The sequence below is a fragment of the Leopardus geoffroyi genome, chromosome B2 (assembly GCF_018350155.1).
Source record: "Leopardus geoffroyi isolate Oge1 chromosome B2, O.geoffroyi_Oge1_pat1.0, whole genome shotgun sequence".
Classification (NCBI taxonomy): Eukaryota; Metazoa; Chordata; class Mammalia; order Carnivora; family Felidae; genus Leopardus; species Leopardus geoffroyi.
Window position 1 is genome coordinate 68,105,101 of NC_059332.1, and position 23,723 is coordinate 68,128,823.

A 23,723-nucleotide genomic window follows, 5' to 3' on the forward strand; every position below is an offset into this window, starting at 1 on the left:
CCAGTTTTTCACCCAGAGAGTAAAAATGTTCCAATTTATTAGAAAGTACTTGTTATTGGAAGTAGTCAGTGAGAGAAGAATAATAATGGAAACCATTCCCAGCTACTTCTATGCAGGCAATATTGGCCAGCTATTGTGCTGAAATGACAGGCTTGCATCTGCTAAGGTGTGGCTTGAAAAGCCTGGAAGATGTACCTCTCCAAAACATGGGTCATGGCATCACCAGTTCTAGATAAGACTCCTTAAAATGCCAAAATCCCTGAAAAGGGCAACTCCATCTCCAATACACATCAAGAGTGCACTGCAAGAGTTCACTGGATACCTGGACTGGCAAAGAAAACAAAAAACTTGCAAATTTTTCAAAGAGCCAATGCTAACAATAAAGGTCATGCTGTTTTAATGTTGGCTAAACAAATTCCCATAGATCACACAACAGATTCCAAAGACGGCAGACCACTGGTACCAGAAAACACACCTAATTGTTTATAATGTCCAAAACCCTGGATATCAAGATGGAGAGAATACAAGAGATGAATACAAGAGTGAATTGCCATCTCCTCCTTGTCCCCAAGTCACTTCCAAGGTACTTCTCCTAAAGGCAGACTTGATCTTGGTCTATCTCCCTAATGTTACAAGCCCCTTTTTGCTGTGTGTCACTCTACTTCTTTTGACAAATAGTTCCAGTCTCTCCAAGGCTAAGCTGCTGCACAGCCCTCCTAGTGAATATGAAGCCTCCCAAAGTTGTGTAGGGCCCAGACCATGGCCATGTGGCACCCTTGCCCTTTGCCATTTTTCTCAAGATCCAGATCACACCAAACTTCAAGGTCAGATCATACTCTACCACCTGGATGTGAAAGAAACCGTCCTCAATTTCTCTTACCTAAAAAATGGTTTGGGCACCCGGAGTTCACACTGGAAGACTACTTGAAAGAAATTCTCAAGATGAAGAATAAATATAAAGGTCTTGTATCTTACCCTTGAACATCCCCAAGTGTAAATAATATAATGAGAGGAAGATTGAACTGAGAGACAAGGAATTTGGAAATAAGCAAATGTTAACTAAATTGCTATGCAACTTTGAGAAAGTCACATAATTTGTCAGAGTATCAGTTTCACATTTTTAATATAAATAAGGTGAATAAGACTCCTCAAAGATGCCTATCGGCCCCAATATCTTATATAATCTTGGAACAGTAGCTCTAGCCATTCCATAAAGGGAGAAGAATGGGTGGCCTTTTGAAGGTCTGGAAGACAACTCGCTAAATGTTCAAGCTGAATGGCATAGAGGCCTGAGCTGAAGGTAACTTACCTCTCAAGGCATATCCCTCCCTCTATTCAAAGCGCCAGAACTTTACATAGATTTTTTTCTTATCTCTAGTCTGGCAAACCTGGCACACAGCTGCCACATTTGCACCAGCCCGCTCATATTTGCTAAGGCCAACTGCCTTCCACTCTTAGCTACAGCACACACGCTCTCTCACATGACAATGCTAATAAAGGACAGGTTTCTGCTACAAGAACATAGATCTACAGCTCTAAATACAGGAACATTCTCATTTTAAACAAACCTAATATTGCAAAATCTGCATTTACAAGTACATACACTTACATATATATGTGTGTGCATAGAAATATATAGGGGGATAGATTATTTGCTTTGCAAATGAATTCACCATGAAACTTCTTAAAATACCAGGTCCTTCATTTCTCTTTTCTTTCACTGCCTCCTCCACATATATCTTACACTTTTTACTTACTTCTTGCTGTTCAGGAATATATCTATTATGTAAGGTAAAGTATCCAGTATTTATAAAGTTAAATGGAGAGCAAAATGCATTTCTTTGGCACCTTCTGGCTAATTTCCTTAATGTTCTGGGTATGTGGGCTTATATTTTGCATGCTTAGGCTCTGAAACCATATCTGGCAACACCATGAGTATAAAAGCCACAGGAATCTTAAATACCTTCCAGAGTCCACTATAACAGCCTTCTATAGAAATTAGAATCTGGAAGAGCCACAGGCTTCAAACAAGTCACCATGCTTGGCGAGAAGGGAGCTGATGACATTGCATTGTGAAAATTTCCAAGACAACTATTGTACCTTTCATTCAGGTCAGTATCTGTCGATTGAGAGCAGCTTAAAAAGTTAGACTAATATATTCTGTCTCCTTACACAATAAATGTTAATAGACAAAACAATCATCTTTCTGGGAGTGGTGAAGCTATTTCTAATAATGGTGGTATTCTGGAAAATCTCATCTTTCCCGGTGAAATGTATATGTGATTTTTCTCAGCCCATAAATGATAAGTTCAATTGTGTTTGTTTCTTTGTTTAAAATTTGAGTTTTGTATGTTTTCTATTTCTCTTTTCCCCAGGGGTTTCCTTATCTGTGTGCACACACAGATGAGAACAGGAACAGATTAGGCTAGCCCACCCTAGTTTAGGGTAAGTTGCAAATAATATCCCTGATGCAAATAGCACCAAACAAAGGTTTCATCTCATGCAATTGTTAGCATTCCCCTCAAGGCTCATACAGGCTAAGAGTCTGAAAAAAACAAAAAGGAAAACAGCAACTTCACTCAAGTCATTTTCTCCTCCAAAAAAAAAAAAAAAAAAAAAGAGTTTTTCCCCCCATTTTCAGAAACATAACTGTCCAGAGCTCAGAAACTCAAAAGAATCCCAACTCTCTCTTGGATCCCTAAAAGCATACATTTAAGGGGGACCTGGTTTATGGCAGCTACAGAAGTGTGGTGAGGGTGGCAGTGGAAAGAGCACTGGACCAGAATCAGGAGGACTAAGATGAGATCTGGACAAACCATTAACTCTTCTGGGCCTCAACTTCCTCCTCATAAAATATAGATAATAATACCCACATTTTTGTTGAAATCAAATGAGATAATAGACTTTAAAGTGCTTTGTGAAAATATTACATGTTCACAATACCACGCTCTGCTCATTTGTGTGCATCTCAACTCCTGTGACGGTGTAGCAAATTAAACCTGAAAGTTACGAAAAAATAAGAAAAGAGTAAGGCTGGTTTAAACAAAGCTTTTTCTTTCGCTTTCTCCTTCTCTCTTTGCCTGTATCTCTTTATCTCCCTTTTAATCTGCCTTTTAGAAAAAAGCAAAAGTAATCATTGATCTAAACTCCGCCCTCTAATAATCATGACTTTTCTAAAGTTTTCAACCACAGTCAATGGCTAAATTAGATAACCTCACTGGTTACTAAGGACAGGATCCTGTGTTCATCATATTATGAAGAAATTGTCTGCTGCTAGAGAAGCTGGAAGTTGGAATCGACATCTATTCATTGATTCATTCATTCATTCATTCATTCCACAAATATTTATTTGGTACAAACTTGTGGCAGGGATTTTGAAATTAATAAGAAAAACATAGCCCCTTTCCCTATGAGGTTCACAGTCCAGTGAGGGAGATGGATTCATAGTCTCTCACTTTTATAGCTTAGGAACTAGAGACACATAGTTGAGAAAATTTGACTCTACCTGCAACTCTCCTTCCATTATACTGAGTAGCTGTATAAGGTCTTCTTTGGATAACTCCAAGGATTTCTTATTCTTTCGCTCGCTTTCTCCAGATGGTTTTAGGTGTCGTTTGACAGTTCCTGAGGCCATGACATCATCCTCCTTTCTGTTTGATTTATTCTTCTTTTTTGCATCTTCTGAGAAACTTTTATCATCAGCATTGCTGATGATAGAGGACTTGGGGCAGGAGAGATGCCCATTGGATGAACTTTCACCACCCTGGTTTCGGGATCTCATTCCCACCTACAGTACATGAAAAAAGAGAAGATGTTTTTACTACCAGTGAAATTATTTTTGTCTAACTACTTAGAAAATTTTAGCAGCTTCATAACATCACTAATAAGTAAAAACCAAAAGATCAGTCCCAGTTAGCTTCCTTATAGCTTTAATGAATGCCATTAAAATCATCAGGGAAAGGCTTTGATAGTCTTCAGGAAAAAGTGAAAATGTGATTCTAACCTGACAAACATCTCAAGCCAAGCAGTTAAGGTCAACATCAAGAGTGCTAAGTCATATTGATAGTATATATCTTTGATATGATGGATAAAAATGGTAATTTACCATTGTGGTCTTCCTCCCCAGAAACATTACCCAAGTCAATGAGAAAAACATCAGGCAGACCCCAATTGAAAGACATTCTACAAAACTGCTGAGCAGTAATCTTTAAAAGGATCAAGGTCATCAAAAACACAGCAAGTCTGGGGTACCTGGCTGTCTCAGTTGGTAGAGCATGCAACTCTTGATAGGGTCGTGAGTCGAGCCCCACATAGGGTATGGAGCCTACTTTAAAAAAATACACACACACAGAGAAAATCTGAAAAACTGTCACAGCCAACAGAAACCTAAGGACACATGACAGCTAAATGCAATATGGCACCCTAGGTGGGACTCTGGAACAGAAAAAAGACATTATCAAGAAAAACTGAGGAAAATGAATAAAGCATGGGCTTTAGTCAATAATAACATATCAAAAAATAATAATGTATCAATATTGGTTCATAAATTATAATAAATGTACCATACTAGTGTAAGATGTTAACTACAGAGAAAACTGGGTATGGGATATATTGGAACCCTCAGTATTATGTTTGCAATAGTTTTCTGAATCAAAAGGTGTTATAAAATAAAACATGAATTTTTAAAAAAGTGATTCTATGGCTAAAATTAACGGCACAGGCAACAACAGATGTTATTATACCATATGTTAACTAACTTGGATTTATATATTAAAAATATATAAGTAAATAGATAATAGATAGATAGATAGATAGATAGATAGATAGATAGATAGATAAATTGTGGTTTGGGGGGAAAATAAAATAAAATAAAAAGTGATTCTAAATTAAGTCTATCAGAAAATTCAAACATCAAACCCTGCCAGGAACCAGCTGGATGTCACAATGTACAGAAAAATCCACATGGGGTGGAGGGAACTTAAAATGGAGAGAGGAAAAGGGAAATTCAAAGGGAAGAGGGTGGTGTTGTTTTTAGTGATATGGAATTTTGTTTTTCCATAACCTCTTTTTCAAAATCAGGGGTTTGTTTTGTTTTGTTCTTTTTTGTGCCATTTATAGTAATAAGAATAAGAGCACAAAGAATTGGAGAAAACAGATCAATTTCAAAATAAAAAAATAAATATTTTTAGGTTAAATAAAGAAAAAAGATAAAGCAGCAGATAACTACTCCCGTGGGTAGCGCATTTGGGTCTTTCCATTATGAATGCTTTCCAGATTATCTGTCAGTCTCTGAGCAAAAGAACTTGACCGACAGGTATGTTACAAACAAACAAAATGAACTCAAGGCCTAGGACTCAAAGTGCAGGAAAGAGAGCTCTAATATCCAGGGGGCTGTACTACAAAATTTGCCTAAACCCTCAAATATAGTAGCATAGCACATGCACTTATTTAAAACTCATAGTATAAATAGTCCTTCCCTTAAACAGCTACGCAGCAGGATTTTCATTACTCATTCCAGATAAAATAGAGACCTGTTTTCTGAAAGTTAATTTCCTTTATGAACCCAACCATACTTAAGAAACCAAGGAAAGCTTTTCAAAACACTAGTTTATAATAGAAAAATAAATATAGTGTGATGTTTCCTTTCAGATAGTGCATATTCAATTCTCCCAACAAATCTTGAAATCTACATTCATGCTCCTTTTTTGAACTGAACTCTTATAACCAAATGGACCCTGGTGTGCGTGTGTGTGTGTGTGTGTGTGTGTGTGTGAACTTTCTAAAGCACCCTGAATTTGAACAATATAAACTGAAGAAATGGTTCTTAACACTGGCACCCTACTTTCTGATTCACTCAGTGATTGGTTCTTGAAATTTTAGAGCATCTTTTGTGTTTCCTGGTGAAGAAAGAATAGATGTCTCTTTGTAATGGAAGCCAGAGCACTTCGGCACAGACCTACTAGCTTCATCACAGTTTGTGGGCAGAGAGGACTGACTTAATCTCCCAGCCAAAAAAAAAAAAAAAAGAGAGAGAGATAATGAATAGAAAGTTTTGAAGGGGAACAAAATACGCTTCTTTGGCATATCAATTATTTAAGAAATGTTAGACACAGGTGAAGCTCTGAAAACTGAATAGAAGTTACCCTTTTGTAAGAAACATTAAATTTATAAGGGAAACTCCATTTGTAAGGGTGTCTCCCTCTCTGTACCAAGAAGAGAAGAATGACTAAATTCCTAGAAAATCTTCTCAGTAGAGAAAGTAAGGACTTAAATCTGCACACTTTACCCTTATTCACGGTGCTTTTCCTGGTAACCTCCCAGGAGGTAACCTCTCACCCCCAAATCTTCTTTTGTCTTTAGCTGAGGACATATTAAGGTGATGGCTTGAGACTTTCTCTGCCATGTATAGAAAAGGTATACATGTTACTAAACTTCTGTTTGTTTTTTTTCCTATTAATTTGTCTTTTTGTTATAGGAGTATATCAGCCAAGAACCTAAAAGCGTAGAGGAAAAATTGCCCAACAATTGCAAATTTAAGTTTTTACCTGCTATACAACATAACTAAGACACATGGGCTTCCCAAACTAAATTGTGACTCCCTACAACTCTATACCACATGTGAATTCCTTTTATCTGAAATAATTTTCTCTATAAAATCTTAAGGCTCTTTGGGATGGTGCATCCGATATTGATTTGACAATGTCAATTTAGATGATGCATTAATAAAAAATTCCAGACAATAGCTCCCAAAGCACAGGAAGTAAGGTGGTGATGTTTTAAATTTAATCATACATGGCCTTAATCATACACAGCATTTATATTTGACTATAGCATGTGTTGGTGTCTTATTTCCCTGGACTTTTTATATCTTTTGTAGGATGTACAGCATTTGGGTATTCCCAAATTAGGACAAATGCCTAATTATCTATGTTATATGCATTTACTCAACCATATTTACAAATATACAGAAAGTGACCTTTACTTATTAAAACTATCTTTATATTTAGTATTTGCTAAAAAATTTCAGTCTGACATATTTTGAAATAAATTATATTGTAGTATTAATAGATTTTACAGAATTAATGGAATTCTATTCATTAATTTTGATTATAGAAATAATCAGTTACAGAACTTACTACTTTTACACAAAAACCACATATTTTAGAATTATCTAATTATTTTATATCTCTAATCAGCTCAAAATCTTGAGTTACCTATTCTCTTCCGTATTATTTCACTTTGATTAAAAATAAAAATCTCACGTGCTAGACCACGATGTTAATTCTGTATTAGCAAATATTTTTCCTCTGTGATACTGAAATTTCACTTTAATTGCTTTTCCTTTGATATGTGCACATGGATTTTAGCCCTTTCTTAGTGATCCAAATAGGGTCTACTGTTTTTATCTCCACAACAAAGTCAGTAGTCAGCACCTATCCTATCTCAAGAATGTAAAAGCACTCAGAGATAAAAAAACTAGAAATGTTTTAGGAAGGAAGTAGACACCATATACGAAAGAGAAAAACATAATCTATCAATAGTATAACCAAGTCTGCCATCAATAATGTTCACTTTGTTTATTTTACTTATTTATTTTTAAATTTTTTTATACATTTATTTATTTTTGAGAGACATAGTGAGACAGAGAACGAGCAGGGGAGGGACAGAGAGAGAAGGATACACAGAATTCAAAGCAGGCTCCAGGCTCTGAGCTGTCAGCACAGAGCCCGATGCAGAGCTTGAACCCACGAACCGTGAAATCATGACCTCAGCCGAAGTCGGACACTTAACCGACTGAGCCACCCAGGCACCCCACTTATTTATTTTTAAAGTTTACTTATTTTTTTTAGTAATCTCTACACCTAATGTGGGTCTTGAACTCATGACCCCAAGATCAAGAGTTTCATGCTCTTCCAATTGAGCCAGCCAGGCACCCCAATAATGTCCACTTTAAACTACTTTATTTTGTAGGTAGAAAATGTCAAGACAATAATGACTTCCATGTATCACATTTAGTGACAGTCATGCTCTTCCTTATTCTAACAGCTCTCACATATGTTTAAGTGCTACACAGTGTGCTAAGCATTTTACATATGGCATTTCATTTAGATTAACATTCACATAAACCCTGGGGAGGTAGGTGCTATTATTCTCAGTTTTATAGATATGCCACTGAGGTTGAAAGAGATTAAATATCTTTTTTCTGGATCACTCAACTACTCTTAGTGAATAGACGAGCTGGGATTTGAACCCAGGTCTTATTCTATATACCTACTCACTATATGGCTTTCCTCCAAGTTCTTAAACACATGCAAATTTGTAGGCGTCAGGGAATGCCCTGTAAATCAGATGATCCAGAAAAATTTTCAAATGCTTACTAAGGTAATGCTTTTCACTTCACATTATAGAGTTGGAGAAATCCATTCATCTTCCACAGACACTCATGCAAAACTCACACCAGCAATTGAAATTAGTTTGCTAAGCGAAAACACTTTTGCTAAAATCATAAACTGCTATAGAACTTGTGAAACGATGAATCATTTTTAAACCTTCCCAAGAAGCAACCTGGCTAAATATTAAGGATACAGGTTATGAAAACAGGATGTGAAGTCTGAACAGGGATCATTTGTGTTAAAAGCCCCGGAGCCGAACAATAGTAAACATTTAATCAGAATTGGCCAAATCCTGCCCATTGTGTTTACAGAAATATCAGGTAGGTAACAGAAAAGGCATCTGGCACGCTGTAGGCTCTCAATAGTTGGTTGAATGGCTGCCAGTTTGGGACATACAGACAACAAAATTTCTGAAAGAAGCCAAAAATACTTTTGCTTTACCCCAGTACACATCCTTTGAAGAAAGTTCTCCTTAAGTAAAAGGTATAAACTGAAACTTCACATCAGATTTGTAACCATCCCGCCCTTTTTTATGAATCAATGTTATCTGGGGCACAAATTCCTCTTTTAATAAGTAAATTATCTTAACACTGTTCAAGAAATACACTTACTTTTCCTTTCATAGTAATTAGTCAGCAATACTTTGAGTGGAATTTGCTGACTAGGGTGTGAAAAGAAATATCAAATATCATTTCAAACCTTCCTCTTTTATCTATGGCCATCCCTCTTCTTCGTCCCCCGCCCCCCATTATATTGGGCAATCACCAGAGCATACTGTCAGGTGAATAATATCCTAGGAATCAGAAAATGTTTATAAAGACTTTGAGCCATTTATGCTGAAGTAACAAGTATTTCTACAGCAGTTGAACAAGGAAAAAACAAACAAAAAAAGTCTACAGCAATGAAATACCCATTCTAGTGCCTACCTTCATTAGCTTCTGCAAGTCTTGACCCTGAATTTTCCTCTTCCCTTTTCTCACTCTTGCTCTTGCCTCCTTTCAGATTTGTCTTTTCATGTTACGATTCAATCTTGGCTGCAATACTCCCCACCCCTACCACCAAGAGAATTTTTTTTCTGTATAAATTAGGTTTTGGCATATTTCCTATGCTTCTCATGTCTCCAGCCTCTGTCTGTTTCTGTTTTTATTTTATCTATATACTTTTCCAAGAACTTACCTAGTGCATAGGGTGAGATGTCACAATAATTTTATTCATACAATTTCTATTTTTAAATTATTTTATAGAATTATAAGGAAAAATTATAGTACATAGTAAAAAGGAAAGCACACAATTACAGAAAAGCCTACTTTTTACAGTGTGGCCTGGCAAAAGGCCTGCTGTAAGTGGGGCCTCCAGAACATTAGCATGGAACTGTCCTGGTTCTTTCTGTTGGACATAAATGACAATATCCCAAACGCCCAAACTAAAGGCAAAAGAAAACATTTGTTCTAGTTTTACGTGAATTTTAAAATGTAAAAGACCCATCAAATCAACTAGTTTATTCTCTACCAATGCCAGAGTACTCCCTCTGCATATCTTATTTACTTGGTTAAGTCAAATTATAACTAGCTCAACTCATGAAATGTTCAAACATTTCTCATGAGATGATCATTCATTCTAGTGACACAAACTGTTCACAAGTGTTCCTAAGTTTACTCTTAAATTTCCTTTATGATTTTCTTTCATTTTCTTCATCCTATTTAGAAACAAGCCATGTTAAATGATTTTTCACTGCCCATTATCTATACTCATAAAATCTTCAAAATAACCAAGGTTTTTTGTTTAAGTAAGGTATTTTCATTCTACTAAGGCAGATATATCCAGACCAACTGAAAATTCTTCTACATAATGCCACAAAATGTTAGAATTCAAGACAGGGGATTCTCTTGGAGTCATTGCAGTGATGTTGTAATCAAAAGTTCAAGGAAAATATTATAACTGTAGCAAAATATTATTCTACCCTAGCCTAAAACCATGGTGAAATATTTTATAGATTTCTGTTTAATATCCTTCAAGGAAGATAAAAGCAAACCTGAAAAAAGTTTCCAGAAAAAAAATAATAAAATAATAGATCAGGGAACTGCCATGAAATAAATATTTCATAATTGGATACTTGAGTCTAAATGAATGTACAATGTGAGGGTTTTAAAACTTTGAATGCAAAATAGGATGACCTGCCTTGCCAACTGTCAGTTCACCTCTTTATACTTACTTCTATTATCCTAACAAGTTTGGGATTTGCTGTTGTTGTTCTTTTCACTTCCTTCACAGAAATAAGGATACTGTCAAGGCGCTTGGGTGACTCAGTCGGTTAAGCCTCCAACTTCGGTTCAGGTCATGACCTCATGGCTTGTGGGTTCAAGCTCCGCATCAAGCTCTGTGCTGACAGCTAAGAGCCTGGAGTCTGCTTCGGCTCCCCTCTCTCTGTGTCTCCCCTCTCTCTCTGCCCCTCCCATGTTCATGTGTCTATCTCTCTCTCTCTGTCTCTCTCTCTCTGTCTCTGCCTCTCTCTCTCTCAGAAATAAACATTAAAAAAAGAAAAAAGAAAAGAAAAAAAAAGAAATAAGGGTACTGTCAATTGTATAAAAGAGAAAAGCATTTAACTATCTAGAAATATACTATTTTATAAAGAAATGATGACATAACGACATCACATTTTTCTGGCATTTTCAACATTAATGACTCATTCTTGAACCTCAAATACATTTTAAGTATTTTTATATTTATAATACTTATTATTGTAATTCTCATGTCACTGTTCTACTAGACATAGTATATAATACATAGTCATTGATTACCAAGAAAGAATAAGGCCTAAAATGTAAGTGATTAAGACAACGCTTTGGTTTTCTGGTTAATTTTCCTTATATTCTTTCTACTCGAGCCCTACAGTTTTTTCAGACATTTTAACAGTACCTATGGCCTCTAAAAAGTGTTACTATTTAGTTTAATTAAAATTGCTAAACATTGGTTTTATCATGTGACAAAGAGAACATCTCTGGAAAATTACCAGACTCCTGCTTAGCTGGAACCAGAATTCCTTCCTGCATTTCATCACTCCTGGAATGGTCCAGCCCCAGAATAGTATAAGAATCAGTCATTTCCCTTCCACTAACAAAAGATCTATCTGTAGACAGAAAGACAAATACCTTAGACTATATCTCAGCAGTCTATAGTTGATGAATTGTTCTTAGATACTACGTCTATTCACAGAAATAATAACTGACATTTACTAAAGAGCTTATTATGGTCTCAGCATTGGGTTAACTACCTGACATATATAGCATCATTTCATGAAATTCTGATAACAATCCATAAAGCAGGTACTATAATTATTCCCCCTATAAAGATAAGGAAAATGAGGCTTAGAGAGATTTAGACATTGCCCAAAATAACATGGCCAAGTACCTGGGAAAGCCTGAGCTAGAATGCAAGCCTGCTTGGATTCTCCTTATGCAGGGGGAAATCTGAACGGAAGCTTTTCCCATCATACCGGGACTACCGCAATACAAATGAATCCATAGCCACATTGTTATGGAACTAAAAGTTCAGTCTCAGGATATTAACATCCACTAAATAGTCCCAAATAACAATAATTAATTCAGAATCCTGCTGTTCCAGCGGATATTTTTCTCTAATTCTACTGGTGTCATACCTTATTCTTAAGACCACATTCTCTTCCTCCACTGCTCCCCTTATGCTGCCTCTACTTCTCAGTGCTTGAGGTTTTCAAGAAAGCTGAAGAGGAACTTTGCCCTTGCACCGTTGACTTCTAATTTTTTGAATTGAAAAAGTAACTAAGACTCCAGGAGCATGACAATTGTTTTACGACTGGATATGAATCAAAAAGATTTGTTTAATTAGGTAAATTTAAAAAAAATTCTAGTTTGCTCAGTAGTTGATTGCTTTAGTAAGCCAACTAACTGGACAAGTTTTCTCTTAGAAAAAAAATGCCTTTCTGCAGCAACTATTCGTAAATAATTTTATTGCATTTGCAAGAAATGTGAGGCAAATCACAACTACTGGTCAATGTCAACAAGATGGGTTAACTTCCACGAGGAGAAACACATGCAGTGGTCTGGACATCACTGCTTCGTGCTACCAAGGGAGAAGACGAAATACTGCATGGATCGCCCCATCTGTGTGCTTATGATGACTTCATGTGTTCTAATTGCCTGCCCATATGTCAATTGTATTCAGGTGTCCTTTAAATGCCTTTTCTTTTCAGTCTCTAGACCATTTCTTAACATAAAAGAGCAAATTAAAATCTGTTGTAATGTAGTGAGTCATGGGTTGTGTCTGTTTTGAACTCTTCCTGACTTCTGTCTTTTCTAATTACCCCTGAACATCCCTCATCTTGGGCTAGATCAGAGTATAGGGAGCCTAAATTGAAAACAGAGCACAGCTACTTTATACACCAAGCAAGAAAAAAGTAAAAGATATTTCTGTTGAATCACATTCTATGAATGCAACAGAAGCCACGTAATTGTCAGAGATATTTATCTGATGTTTACAGCTTCTTATCAGTCTGATACTGTGTGAGGAGGCTATGAATTTACATCAATCATCCAATCTTCATAAAGCTTGGTTGCCATGTGGATGCAAAGGCTGGTAAAAAGAGTAAATAGAACTTTGTGACTAGCTAATTATGATGCATCAGGAATCTAACCCATAGAAAATGTCATGCTACCATAATACACAAGTTTCAGACACTGTGTGGGCAGGAAGTATGTAAGAAAATGAGTCACCACCTTTTGGAATAATGGCCCCAAACCACTTCTTTTTCTCCACCTTCCAGCCGTGCTACCTCAGCATACCCCAACCCCACAGAGGACCTTAAGGGGTCCCACGACCTCATACAGCAACATCCTTAGCATGTGTTTTCCTAACATGCTGAGTCCTCCTGGAGATGTTTGTCATTAGCCCTAAGGAATCAATAAAGCCATGTCCCCAGTGCTAACCCCACACTCACTTATTCTGTAACCCTGGATAAGCTACCTCACTTCTCCAACTGGTAGCTTTCCTATCTGTAAAATGAGGATAATAATGTTTGTTCTACCCACTACGTATATGTGAAATCATAATGCCTATTCTACTCTGTATGTATGTGAGAATATTTACTAGTGGTAGTAATGCAGGAAGTATTCATCTGAGGCAGATTAACTACTGAGATCATCCAACACCTCTCAACACCCCCATTTAGCTACCACCAGAGACAGACACTTTACTTTCAGCTGTGGTTGTCTAGCACAGGAGTCAGCCACTTTTACTGTAAAGAAGTAAATATTAAATATTTGGGATTTTGCAGGCCTTTTGGTTTCTGTTGCATTTACTCAATTCTGCTGTAGCCACAGACAATACATCAACAGATGGGTGTGGCCACCTTTGACCCCTAGCCTCTAGTTTGCCAACCCCGATTAGACTTGGTGACAATTATAATTAGTAGGTGCATTTAAACTGGGAGAAATGGAGCTGGATTCTGCTACTCCCCACTCCCTCCCCCAGTTTACAGTCATTAGAAAAATGGCTGAAAATAAGAAAGAAGAAAAAAAATGAGGGAAAAGATAATACAGTAGCCATGCCATCTGCCTGTCTATCTATCCTCTTCTTCTCCTCCAGACAATTTGAAGAAGAACATAAATATAAAAAGTTCCTTCACAATGTTTGAGGAATCTAAGGTGGGAGAACCTGATATACTACAATTTGAGAGTAGGATTCCCACTGGCATCAGTCATGCCATGGGATATGCAGACAGATGATAGAGATTGAGGAGCATGTGTGCATACAAAGGGGGTAATAGAGACTGATACCCACTAAGTATAAGATATACAAGTGGCTGAGTGCCCAGCAAGGGTGGAAGGTATCTTGGAGAGATGCTACTAGAAGAGTTACCAAGGCAGAGGGCTTCAAAGCACACCACCCAAAGAGAGGATGCGACAAAAGGCATAGCTACATTTCAGGGAATCTGTAACACCTATGAGAATTATGGTAGGATTCTAAGACAGCAGGACAGACAGGAGGACACTTCCCCAGAAAGAGCTGTGGCCACTACTTTTACCTGAAGCCAGGCTGGGAGATGACAAGAGAACATAGGTAAGATGGCTTTATAAAGCATGTGATCCATGCAATTGCAGAGCCCTGCACTCAGTTTAATGCTCTGCTGTTGTTGTCTTGAAATCCTTCATCATTTTTGAACTAGAGGCCACACATCTCCATTATGCACTGGGCCCTCTAAATTACGTGGCCAGTCCTGACTGCAGCAAGGCAGTCAATGTGAGCCAGATATTGGAGTTTCTCCCACCCTGTTACTCCCACCAACCTAGTCATGTTAGCAAACTTCTGACTGTGAAGTTAGTAAGTCTGCCTCCCACAGATGAAGCACAGTGTTTGTGTGATACCCCAAAATGTGGAGGAAGGGAGCTTGAGAGGAGGGAAAGGAAAGACTGAAATAGAATTCTGATTTTTTTCTAGGACTGAGCTATATATATCGACTTTAATTTAAAAGGAAGAAAGAAAGAAAGAAAGAAAGAAAGAAAGAAAGAAAGAAAGAAAGAAAAGAAAAGAAAAGAAAAGAAAAGAAAAGAAAAGAAAAGAAAAGAAAAGAAAAGAAAAGAAAAGAAAAGAAAAATATCACCAGATAAAATTGAATTTACCAGGAAATGTCCAGGATAAGTTCTCCACCTGAGGCGGGTATTGGAGGTAAGGAGTATAAAGGGAAGTAACTAAAGAGTAAATTTGAATTCAGTCACAAAGAAATAAAGTATTAGAGGGACAGCTGGGTGGCTCAGTCGATTAAGCACCCAACTTTAGCTCAGGTCAAGATCTCTCAGTCTGTGAATTCCAGCCCCGTGTCAGGCTCTGTGCTGACACCTCAGAGCCTAGAGCCTGCTTTGGATTCTGTGTCTCCCTCTCTCTCTGCCACTCCCCCGTGCTCACTGGCACTGTCTTTCTCTCTCTCTCAAAAGATGAATAAACATTTTTAAAAATTTTTAAACAAATAAAGTATTAGAATTATGTCCTTCGACTTTCTGGGGTGTCTTAACTGGGAAATATAACACTGGATACAGTTTATGAACCATAAGTGCTACAGGACCTTCAGGCAATATATATAAATGAGTTTCCCTTTAAATCACCACTGCTCCTGCTTTAGCTTTGGGAAAGAAAAGCAAGTAAGATTCATATGTGGGGCCTGGAGGTTACCAGAGCTCAGGGACTTTCCAGCAATGAAATTATTGCACATCTCTGAGAGGAGGCTGATGAGAAGCGTTTGAAAAGAGGGAAAGACACAGAGGTGTTCTGCCCCAAAGCTATCCATTGCCTTTCTCCGCCCTTCCTAACCTCTCTTTCAGGCACTTTTCCTGCCTTCCCATCTGTGTTCCTCACCTGTGCCTTTCACTGAAATTATAAAAATAAGATCCCAGTGATCTCATTCTGCTGCACAAGGGGCCTTCCCAGCCCAGACTTGCCTGAAGTGTATCCCAAGCCCAAACATAACCTCTCACCCATCTACTGAACTCTCACTCTTCCAGAATTTCAAGATGGAGTTAAGAAATCAACCTCTCTAAATTTAAGTCACATAGTAGTGTCACTACACTAACTCTGTATTCCTCAGTCTTTATGAACCATAGTGAGTCTTCGAAATTAAAACAGAAGTAGCCATTTTTAAGAGGCTAAAAGTAGAGCAAAGACAATATTTCTTTAAATCATACCACTAGATAAGCCATGGCAGAGGGAGTCCAAGAAGAAATCTGGGGACATATTTTTCCTCCTCTCCCCCTCTGAACACGCTTAATTTTCAAATCCATTTTCCTCCATTACTAAGGACCAACGTCCTCTTTTGTGTCTTAATCCAGTTCCCTTTTTTGGAGAGCCAAGCTGAACCCAGAGTTCACATAGCAGACATATCTTGGCTCCTAAAACCTGGGGTTGAGGCGAAGGAAGCCCGAAGACTAAGGTTATACAGGCTGCCAGGGCTCTAGGAGCATACCGCAGGGAAGAGAGGCTCCCTCTGAAAGGAAGCCTCTTTGGTTCTCAAACTTCAAAGTACATCAGAATCACCCCGGGGGCTCTTTAACACACAGATTGTTGGTTCCCACCCCCAGAGTTTCTGAATCTATGGGTCTGGGGTGGGTCCTGAGAATTTGCATTTCTAACAAATTCCCAGGCGGTGATAATGCTGTTGCTCCCAGACTACACATTAAGAACCAACATTCAAGGACAAGGTTGGACTAAGATAGGTCCAGAAAATTGCTGAGGCCTCAAAATATCTACCTATTTCAACTAGAAGATCTCTGCTCTTCCCATAACTAAACTAGAAATATTTGACTTGACTAGAAAAATATATATTGTTTGTAACCATTTACATTACTAATTACATGCCTAATTATCATTCATCCTCCAACAGGGTCTCTGTTTGAGGATTCAGATTTGTAGGTTAAAAAATGATGTCCTAGGGATGCCTGGGTGGTTCAGTTGGTTAAGCATCCAATTCTTCTTTTTTTTTTTTTTTAATGTTTATTTATTGTTGAGAGGGAGAGAGACAGAGCATGAGCAGAGGAGGGGCAGAGAGAGAGGGAGACAAAGAATCCAAAACAGGCTCCAGGCTCTGAGCTATCAGCACAGAGCCTGATGTGGGGCTCGAACCCATGAACTGCAAGATCATGACCTGAGCCAAAGTAGGATGCTTTTTGACTGAGACACCCAGAAGACCCAAGCAATCTAACTCTTGATTTTGGCTCAGGTCATGATCTCAGTTTATGGGTTTGAGCCCCGCAACAGGTTCTGTGCTGACAGAATGGAGCCTGCTTGGGATTCTCTGTCTCCCTCACTCTCTGCCCCTCCCCCACTTGTGCAGGAGCATGCACATGTGGACTCTCTCTCTCTCAAAGTAAATAAATAAATAAATAAATAAATAAATAAATTTTTTAATGATATTCTATAGGCCAAAATCTCTTTGCAGATACGGGGTGGGGAGAGCAATTAATTAGATTTTTTTTTTACTATATATTATTTATTTATTGCAAATTTTCATTTTTTTAAAAGCTTTTATTTAAATTCCAGTTAGCGAACATACAGTGTAATATTAGTTTCAGGTGTACAATTTAATGATTCAGCACTTACATACAACACCCAGTGCTCATCGCAAGTGCACTTCTTAATAATTCATCACTTATTTAACCCATACCCCTACCCACCTCCCTCTGGTAACCATCAATTTGTTCTCTATAGTTAACAATCTATTTGCCTCTCTCTCTTTTTTCCTTCTGCTCATTTGTTTTGTTTCTTAAATTCCACATATGAGTGAAATCATTTGGTATTTGTCTTTCTCTGACTGACTTACTGTGCTTAGCATTATACTCTCTAGCTCCATACATGTCATCGACATGCACCCCAATGTTTACAGCAGATTTATCAACAATAGCCAAATTATGGAAACAGCTCAAATGTCCATTGACTGATGAATGGATAAAGAAGATGTAGTATATAAATTCAATGTAATATCACTCAGCCATAAAAAAGAATCGGACTTTTTTTTGCAGAAGATTTCAAAAAATAATCTAGATATGCAGGTTTTATTGAAAAAATCAGAATATCTGGCACAAGGGACCCCATCTTCCCACATAGTTACCTTTCATTGGAGTTGAATCATGGCTGACCCATGTGGATAGAGGACTTAACTTGCTAGCTCACTACCAGTCCTTACTACTCTCTGTTACCTCTTGAACACTGAGACAAAAGAGTTAATTGCCATATATTTACCACTACAATTGCACTATGGCTTTCTTCTAGTAAAGAAACTCTTCTCTGTATCTAAGGATAAAAACAAAAGCAACATCAAGAGAAAAAAAAAGAGAGTATTTAGTAATGACTACTCCTATGGGTTTAATATATAAACACTTGGCCAGTTTCATTTGTTTATTATCTGCCTGTCTTTTGAAACCATTTGAGTTTGGGTCCAGTCTGGACTAGCCTAGACGGCAGGCAGAAATGAATGAGGGGGGTAGTAGAGACAAGAAGCAGACTCTGTGTGCAGGATGGTTAAAGAACCCTCCTGCAAAGAAATTATCTAAAAGGAAGGAGGTGTGGTCTATCACAAGCTTGATCCAAAGACAATTGTCCCTTTGCAATGGGAGAGGGAATATTATGCATAGCAGGGAATGTGCTCTTAGGGATGCCTCTACAGACATGCAGGCAAAAGATAAGGCTGACAGGGGCCTACAATGAAAGTATAAATGGAAAAGAGAGGCTCTGTAAGGAACTGAGGCCTTGCTTTGAGAAGTGGCCATGCAGGAAGCATGGAGAGGATTTGGGGAACTTGTGCATGGTCACTATTGGAACCAGCAGAAGTAGCACTGGCACCAATAGGTCTTCAAGCCAGCCCAGGGACAGGACAACATTTGGAGGGCCAATAGACACCCTCTGGGGATCACCTCTGAAATTAACCTGAGGTGAAGTGAAGGTTCTATACTAATTTAGGTAGGAACTAAGACAAGGAAATATCACACTGATCTCTTCCTGTTAAATCCCCGGATTTCTCAACTTGGGAACTGTGGGTTATATTTCATTCCACAAACTTTTTGTGAACCACTATACCAAGTAACAAGCACCCAGGAACTATGCCAGATGCAAGGATACACACACAAAAAAACCTGTTCCTTCCCTCAAGAATGTCATAGTCCAAGATATTGGTCCCTACATTTTTTTGACAGTTCAATCTATTATCTAAGACTGTAATCACTTATCCCAAACATTTGTATGTTTATTTATGAAGTGTGTTATGCTAATCTCTTAATGTATTAGGCATATTATAATTATATCCCAAAATAGAAAAAAACTAAATACTGATAAACATTATAAATAAATATAATGGAAGCTCATATCCTAATGACTTCTCATGTGAAAAAATGCTCTACAAAATAGACATTTAGATGGATTTTTAAAATAAAAGGCATCTTGAGAAATACTTTAGTAGCAGTCTTGGATCTAAAAAATAACTAGATCTGATCCTGAAAAAGGTCATTAAAAAAATTGGAAGCGTGCAAAGACAAATGGCTGTAGATTAGGACTGAGGGGCAAGCTTTGAGGACGCAGCATTTCTCAGATTGCAGTACTCCCCTGGGGTCTGGGGGATGAGTGAGCTCTTTCCAGGCTGAAGAAAGAGTATAAACAAAAGTGCATAGCTGTTCAGTGGCCTGATGTGGACTTAGAATAAGTTCAAAATGGAGGACAAGTGCAGCAAAATACTAATTATGTGTGTAACAAAACACAACGGATTAACTCGGGCAAGTTGCTTGTTATAATAAGACTGTACTCTGTGTTTGCATGTCCAGCCTTCAGTTTGTCCCTCATATGGTAGTGTTGTTCTTCCACATCAGAAAAAAAGAGTGAACCTTGGTGGTCACTATGGTAACTAAATAGTGGGAGCAAGGGCAGAGGAAGGTCAAGGAACATTCTATAGTTACACATCAAGAAAGTACAAAACACAGGTTATTTTTAATTTTGGCTATGTTCCTATAATTTTAATGTCTGAAAATTAAGATGTACATAAATAGTAAAGTCTGTTTCTCATGCAGCCATGAGAAAAAATACTTTCTCAGTAATTCAATACTACCTCCCTATTTTGTTGACGTTTCATTTCCATCAGCTGTCATTCAAGCCAACGAAAATGCCCAAAGTGAGCATTTTCCAAATTTGCAACCAGGGAGGGCATCCTTTACTCTTCTTCCCCTTGTTTTCTGTGCTTCTCTGTTCTTAGTATACCAGCATGACTCACCATCCACAGAACACAAACTGAGAATTGCTTTTCTAGGAGTGGTGATGTGTTTGCTTTCTGTCATCCGTATTCTCTCATCTAATGACACTTGTGGCCAAAGACAAAGTTTTGCCAGGCAGCTGACGAACCGAGCAGGGAGGTGGCATAACTTGTGAACAGAGAATTTTCCTCCAGCCCAGCCACAGCCAGCTGCTCTAGGCAGAGAAGCAGCCTGCCTTATTGGACACGTGGGCCAAAGGAGCTAACAAGCCTGATCACCCCTTTGTCCTCTCCATACCTCTGCTCTAGCAAAATGTACCCAGTGACCAGTGGGAGCATAAGAAGAAATATAAAATGGAGGGAAAAAAAAGAAAACCTCAGAAGATAAGAGCACTACTCTCTAAAAACCTCTCACAACTATGTAAAAGATATTGACATATAGAAATTCTGTGAAAATACTTTCTCTTTCAAGGATTATAAATAGCTGGGTTTTGCTTGAGCCAAAGTCCTAGACAGCAACACAGAGGGTTTCTCTTTCTCTATAGATTTCACTTAGATTATAAACCAATCACACCCTACATTTGGTAGGCTGCTTAGATTTTACTAAGAGTCTCACTGGGGGTGCCTGGGTAGCTCTGGCGGTTAATCATCCGATTCTTCATGTGGGTCCGGGTCATGATCTCGCAGTTTATGAGTTCAAGACTTGCATTGGGCTCTGCACCCACAGAGCAGGGCCTGCTTGATATTCTCTCTCTCCCTCTCGCTCTCTGCCCCTCCCCCACTCATGCTTTCTCTCTCTCTCTCTCAAAATAAGTAAATGAAATTTTAAAAAAAGAAGAAAATAATAAATAAAAGAGTCCCACTGTTTTCGTCAGATCACCTTGTCACGTATATTTATAAATACAATACCCTCACATGCATGTGTCATTGAAAAGGAAATTTTATAATAAACCTTTCTTTGTTACTTTAAAGTTTATTATTCAAAACTAAATTTAAAGACAAAATTCATATGACTATCATTAGTGAAGTTATTTTCAGGATCCACTGTATTATCTTCATTCAATATATGTTTATTAGGTGATTTCAAAGTGCAAAGCACTGGGTAAAGAAAATAATTGTAGGTGATTTGTGTCATTATGGAACTCACAGTAAAATTGTTCTGGTTGAATAGATAAGTCACCGTGGGAGCTGGAGGAATTAATAAGATCTTTTGCATGTGCTAACTGACTGGCTGAATGAGTTAATTTCCAGGTCAATTTTTTTTTAATGTATTATAAAAAAAAAATGAATCAATATTCCTATCTCAAAGCCAGTTCCACAAAAATGTTACTAAGCACCTTCCCTATACAAGATGGCATAGGTTTCATCCACAATGACTCAAAGAGAGTGAATATTTAATGTGATCTTTCAAAAAAATTTTAAAGTACTCTGTATTCTAGCAGTTTATTTTTCAAAGCACAAAATTATATCATATGTCCAGAGGCCTCTATAACTTTGTTCAGTTTTCTTCAGAGAAGGATGTAAAGTCATTGGGGATTTCTTTGCTTTTTTTTATCTTGAAATATGAGTGAATGGATAAGTGATTGTTAGGGGCTTAACCAACAATTAAATCATGTCTGCCTGAATTCAGACTCCACATTTTTATGCCTCTGCCATTTCACAGATTGAGAACTTGAAATCATGCCCCCTGGAATACAGTTATCTGGAAGTAAAATTATGGTCTCTCAAAATCTGCTCATACCTGTGACTGGGGGACCTGTAGATTCTCCTCAAAGACCCTCACTCTTCTAGAAATAGAAGTCCCAGAGACAAAAGGGTGAATAACTGTGTTCCTTGATGCTGTCCTGATAGCTACCAAGAGACTCAGATATTTCCTTCTCTCTTGTTCTTGCTGCCAGTGGCCTCTCCTGCCATCATTGAAGCTGCTGACATGTTATCAAGGCAAAAAAGAAGAGATCTCAGGAAGTCCAGAAGCCTCCAGGGTTTACCCCAATACTCAGATACTAGTCAAACTCCCCACACACTAAAGGCAATGGTGGGGCCAAAATCTCTGATGCCTTTTTTTGTTTTAAGTTTATTTATTTATTTTGAGAGAGACAGAGACAGTGTAAGTGGGGGAGGGGCAGAGAGAAAGGGGGAGAGGGAGAATCCCAAGCAGCCTCCATGCTGCCAGTGCAGAGCTCGAACTCACAAGACCATGAGATGATGGCCTGAGCCAAAACCAAGAGTCAGACGCTTAACTGACTGCACCACCCAGGTGTTCCCCTCTGGTGCCTTTTAAAAGTCCTTGGGATCACAGAAACCATAGACTCACAGAAATCACTGCTGCAAAAAGCCTTCACCTGTAACTATGAATATACCAAAAGCTGGCAGCAAGGCTTGCTAAGATTTTGCTGGAGACAGATCTAGTGGCTTAATCTGGTTGAAAGTGAGAACAAAGGATTATAGATTATCTTGAAGCTTCATCTGCTTAGAAAGCACACTTTTAGGGGCACCCAGGTGGCTCATTCGGTTAAGCATCTGACTCTTGATTTTGGCTCAGGTCATGATCTCACACTTTGGGAGATTGAGCCCCGCCTCTGGCTCTGTGCTGACAGCATGGAGCCTGCTTAGGATTCTCTCTCTCTGCCCCTCCCCCACTTGCACAGATGCTCGCTCTCTCTCTCTCTCTCAAAATAAATAAATAAGCCTTTAAAAAAAGAAAGAAGGCACACTTGTGTCATATATTGCTACTTATTTGGTGGACCCTTAAGCAGTTGCTCGTACAAATTATAGGACAGATAAAGCTCTGTCCCCAAGCTATCTTTTGATGTTGACACTGCTAGAGAATTTATCTCTTCCTAATTCGTGTTGAGTTGTCATCTTGAGCTCACACTGTGTCAGATGTTTGGTGAAGTTTTACTGGACACTGGCAGAAATCCTTCAGGTATAGGTTAAAGGGCAATGATATGCTGGTGAACTAGCTCTACAGGGGATAAAAATCCCTGATTGGTAGGCAGCATTTGCAGATTTCTATGGCATAAATACCCCCATCATGGCCAATTTCAAGCTACCATGACATCACTGAATGCAGAGCTGAGAGGAGATGAGCACAGTCGGCCCCTGCAAGCCAGTGCCAGCTGGCTTCTGCACACCACTGAGAAAGGGCCAAGTAACTGCTGTAGCCTCAAGATCCTGTTCTTACTTTTCCATGCAGGCAGAATCAGATTGGAGAGGTTTCCCCACATTCCTAAGATACTATGAAGGCAGAAGTAGGCAAAATGGATATGTCAGATAAACCTCAGCATCCCGTGCTCCTTCCTCTCATTTAACCCTCTCTCTGCCTGACAAGAGTAAGTACATTCTGACCAGCCAAGTCCCAGGCCACAGTATCATGGTTTTTCAAAGCAGACGGAAAAGCAGGGAGAAGGAAGAAAAGAATCAGAAGGAAACAATTTGTCTTCTTAAGGTACGTGACCATAAGCTAGGGAGAAAAATATGAGTTTGTATGGACACACTTAAATAGCCTCTGAAAGAAAACAAGCTGGATTTTGAACTGAAGTCAGTGTTTTGTTCTTGTTTTCTTTTCTTTTATTAGA

The 23,723-nt window shown here is 38.2% G+C and overlaps 1 protein-coding gene across 2 annotated transcripts in view; it reads right to left on the reverse strand.

Annotated features, from left to right (window-relative positions):
* Positions 1-23,723, reverse strand: part of FILIP1 (filamin A interacting protein 1) — a 188,674-nt gene that overhangs the window by 105,498 nt on the left and 59,453 nt on the right. For both annotated transcript variants that reach the window (XM_045498800.1, XM_045498801.1), the window contains exon 2: positions 3,506-3,787. In XM_045498800.1, coding sequence (XP_045354756.1) covers positions 3,506-3,781 — 276 coding nt within the window. In that variant the 5' untranslated portion in view covers positions 3,782-3,787. The remainder of the gene's footprint in view (positions 1-3,505; positions 3,788-23,723) is intronic.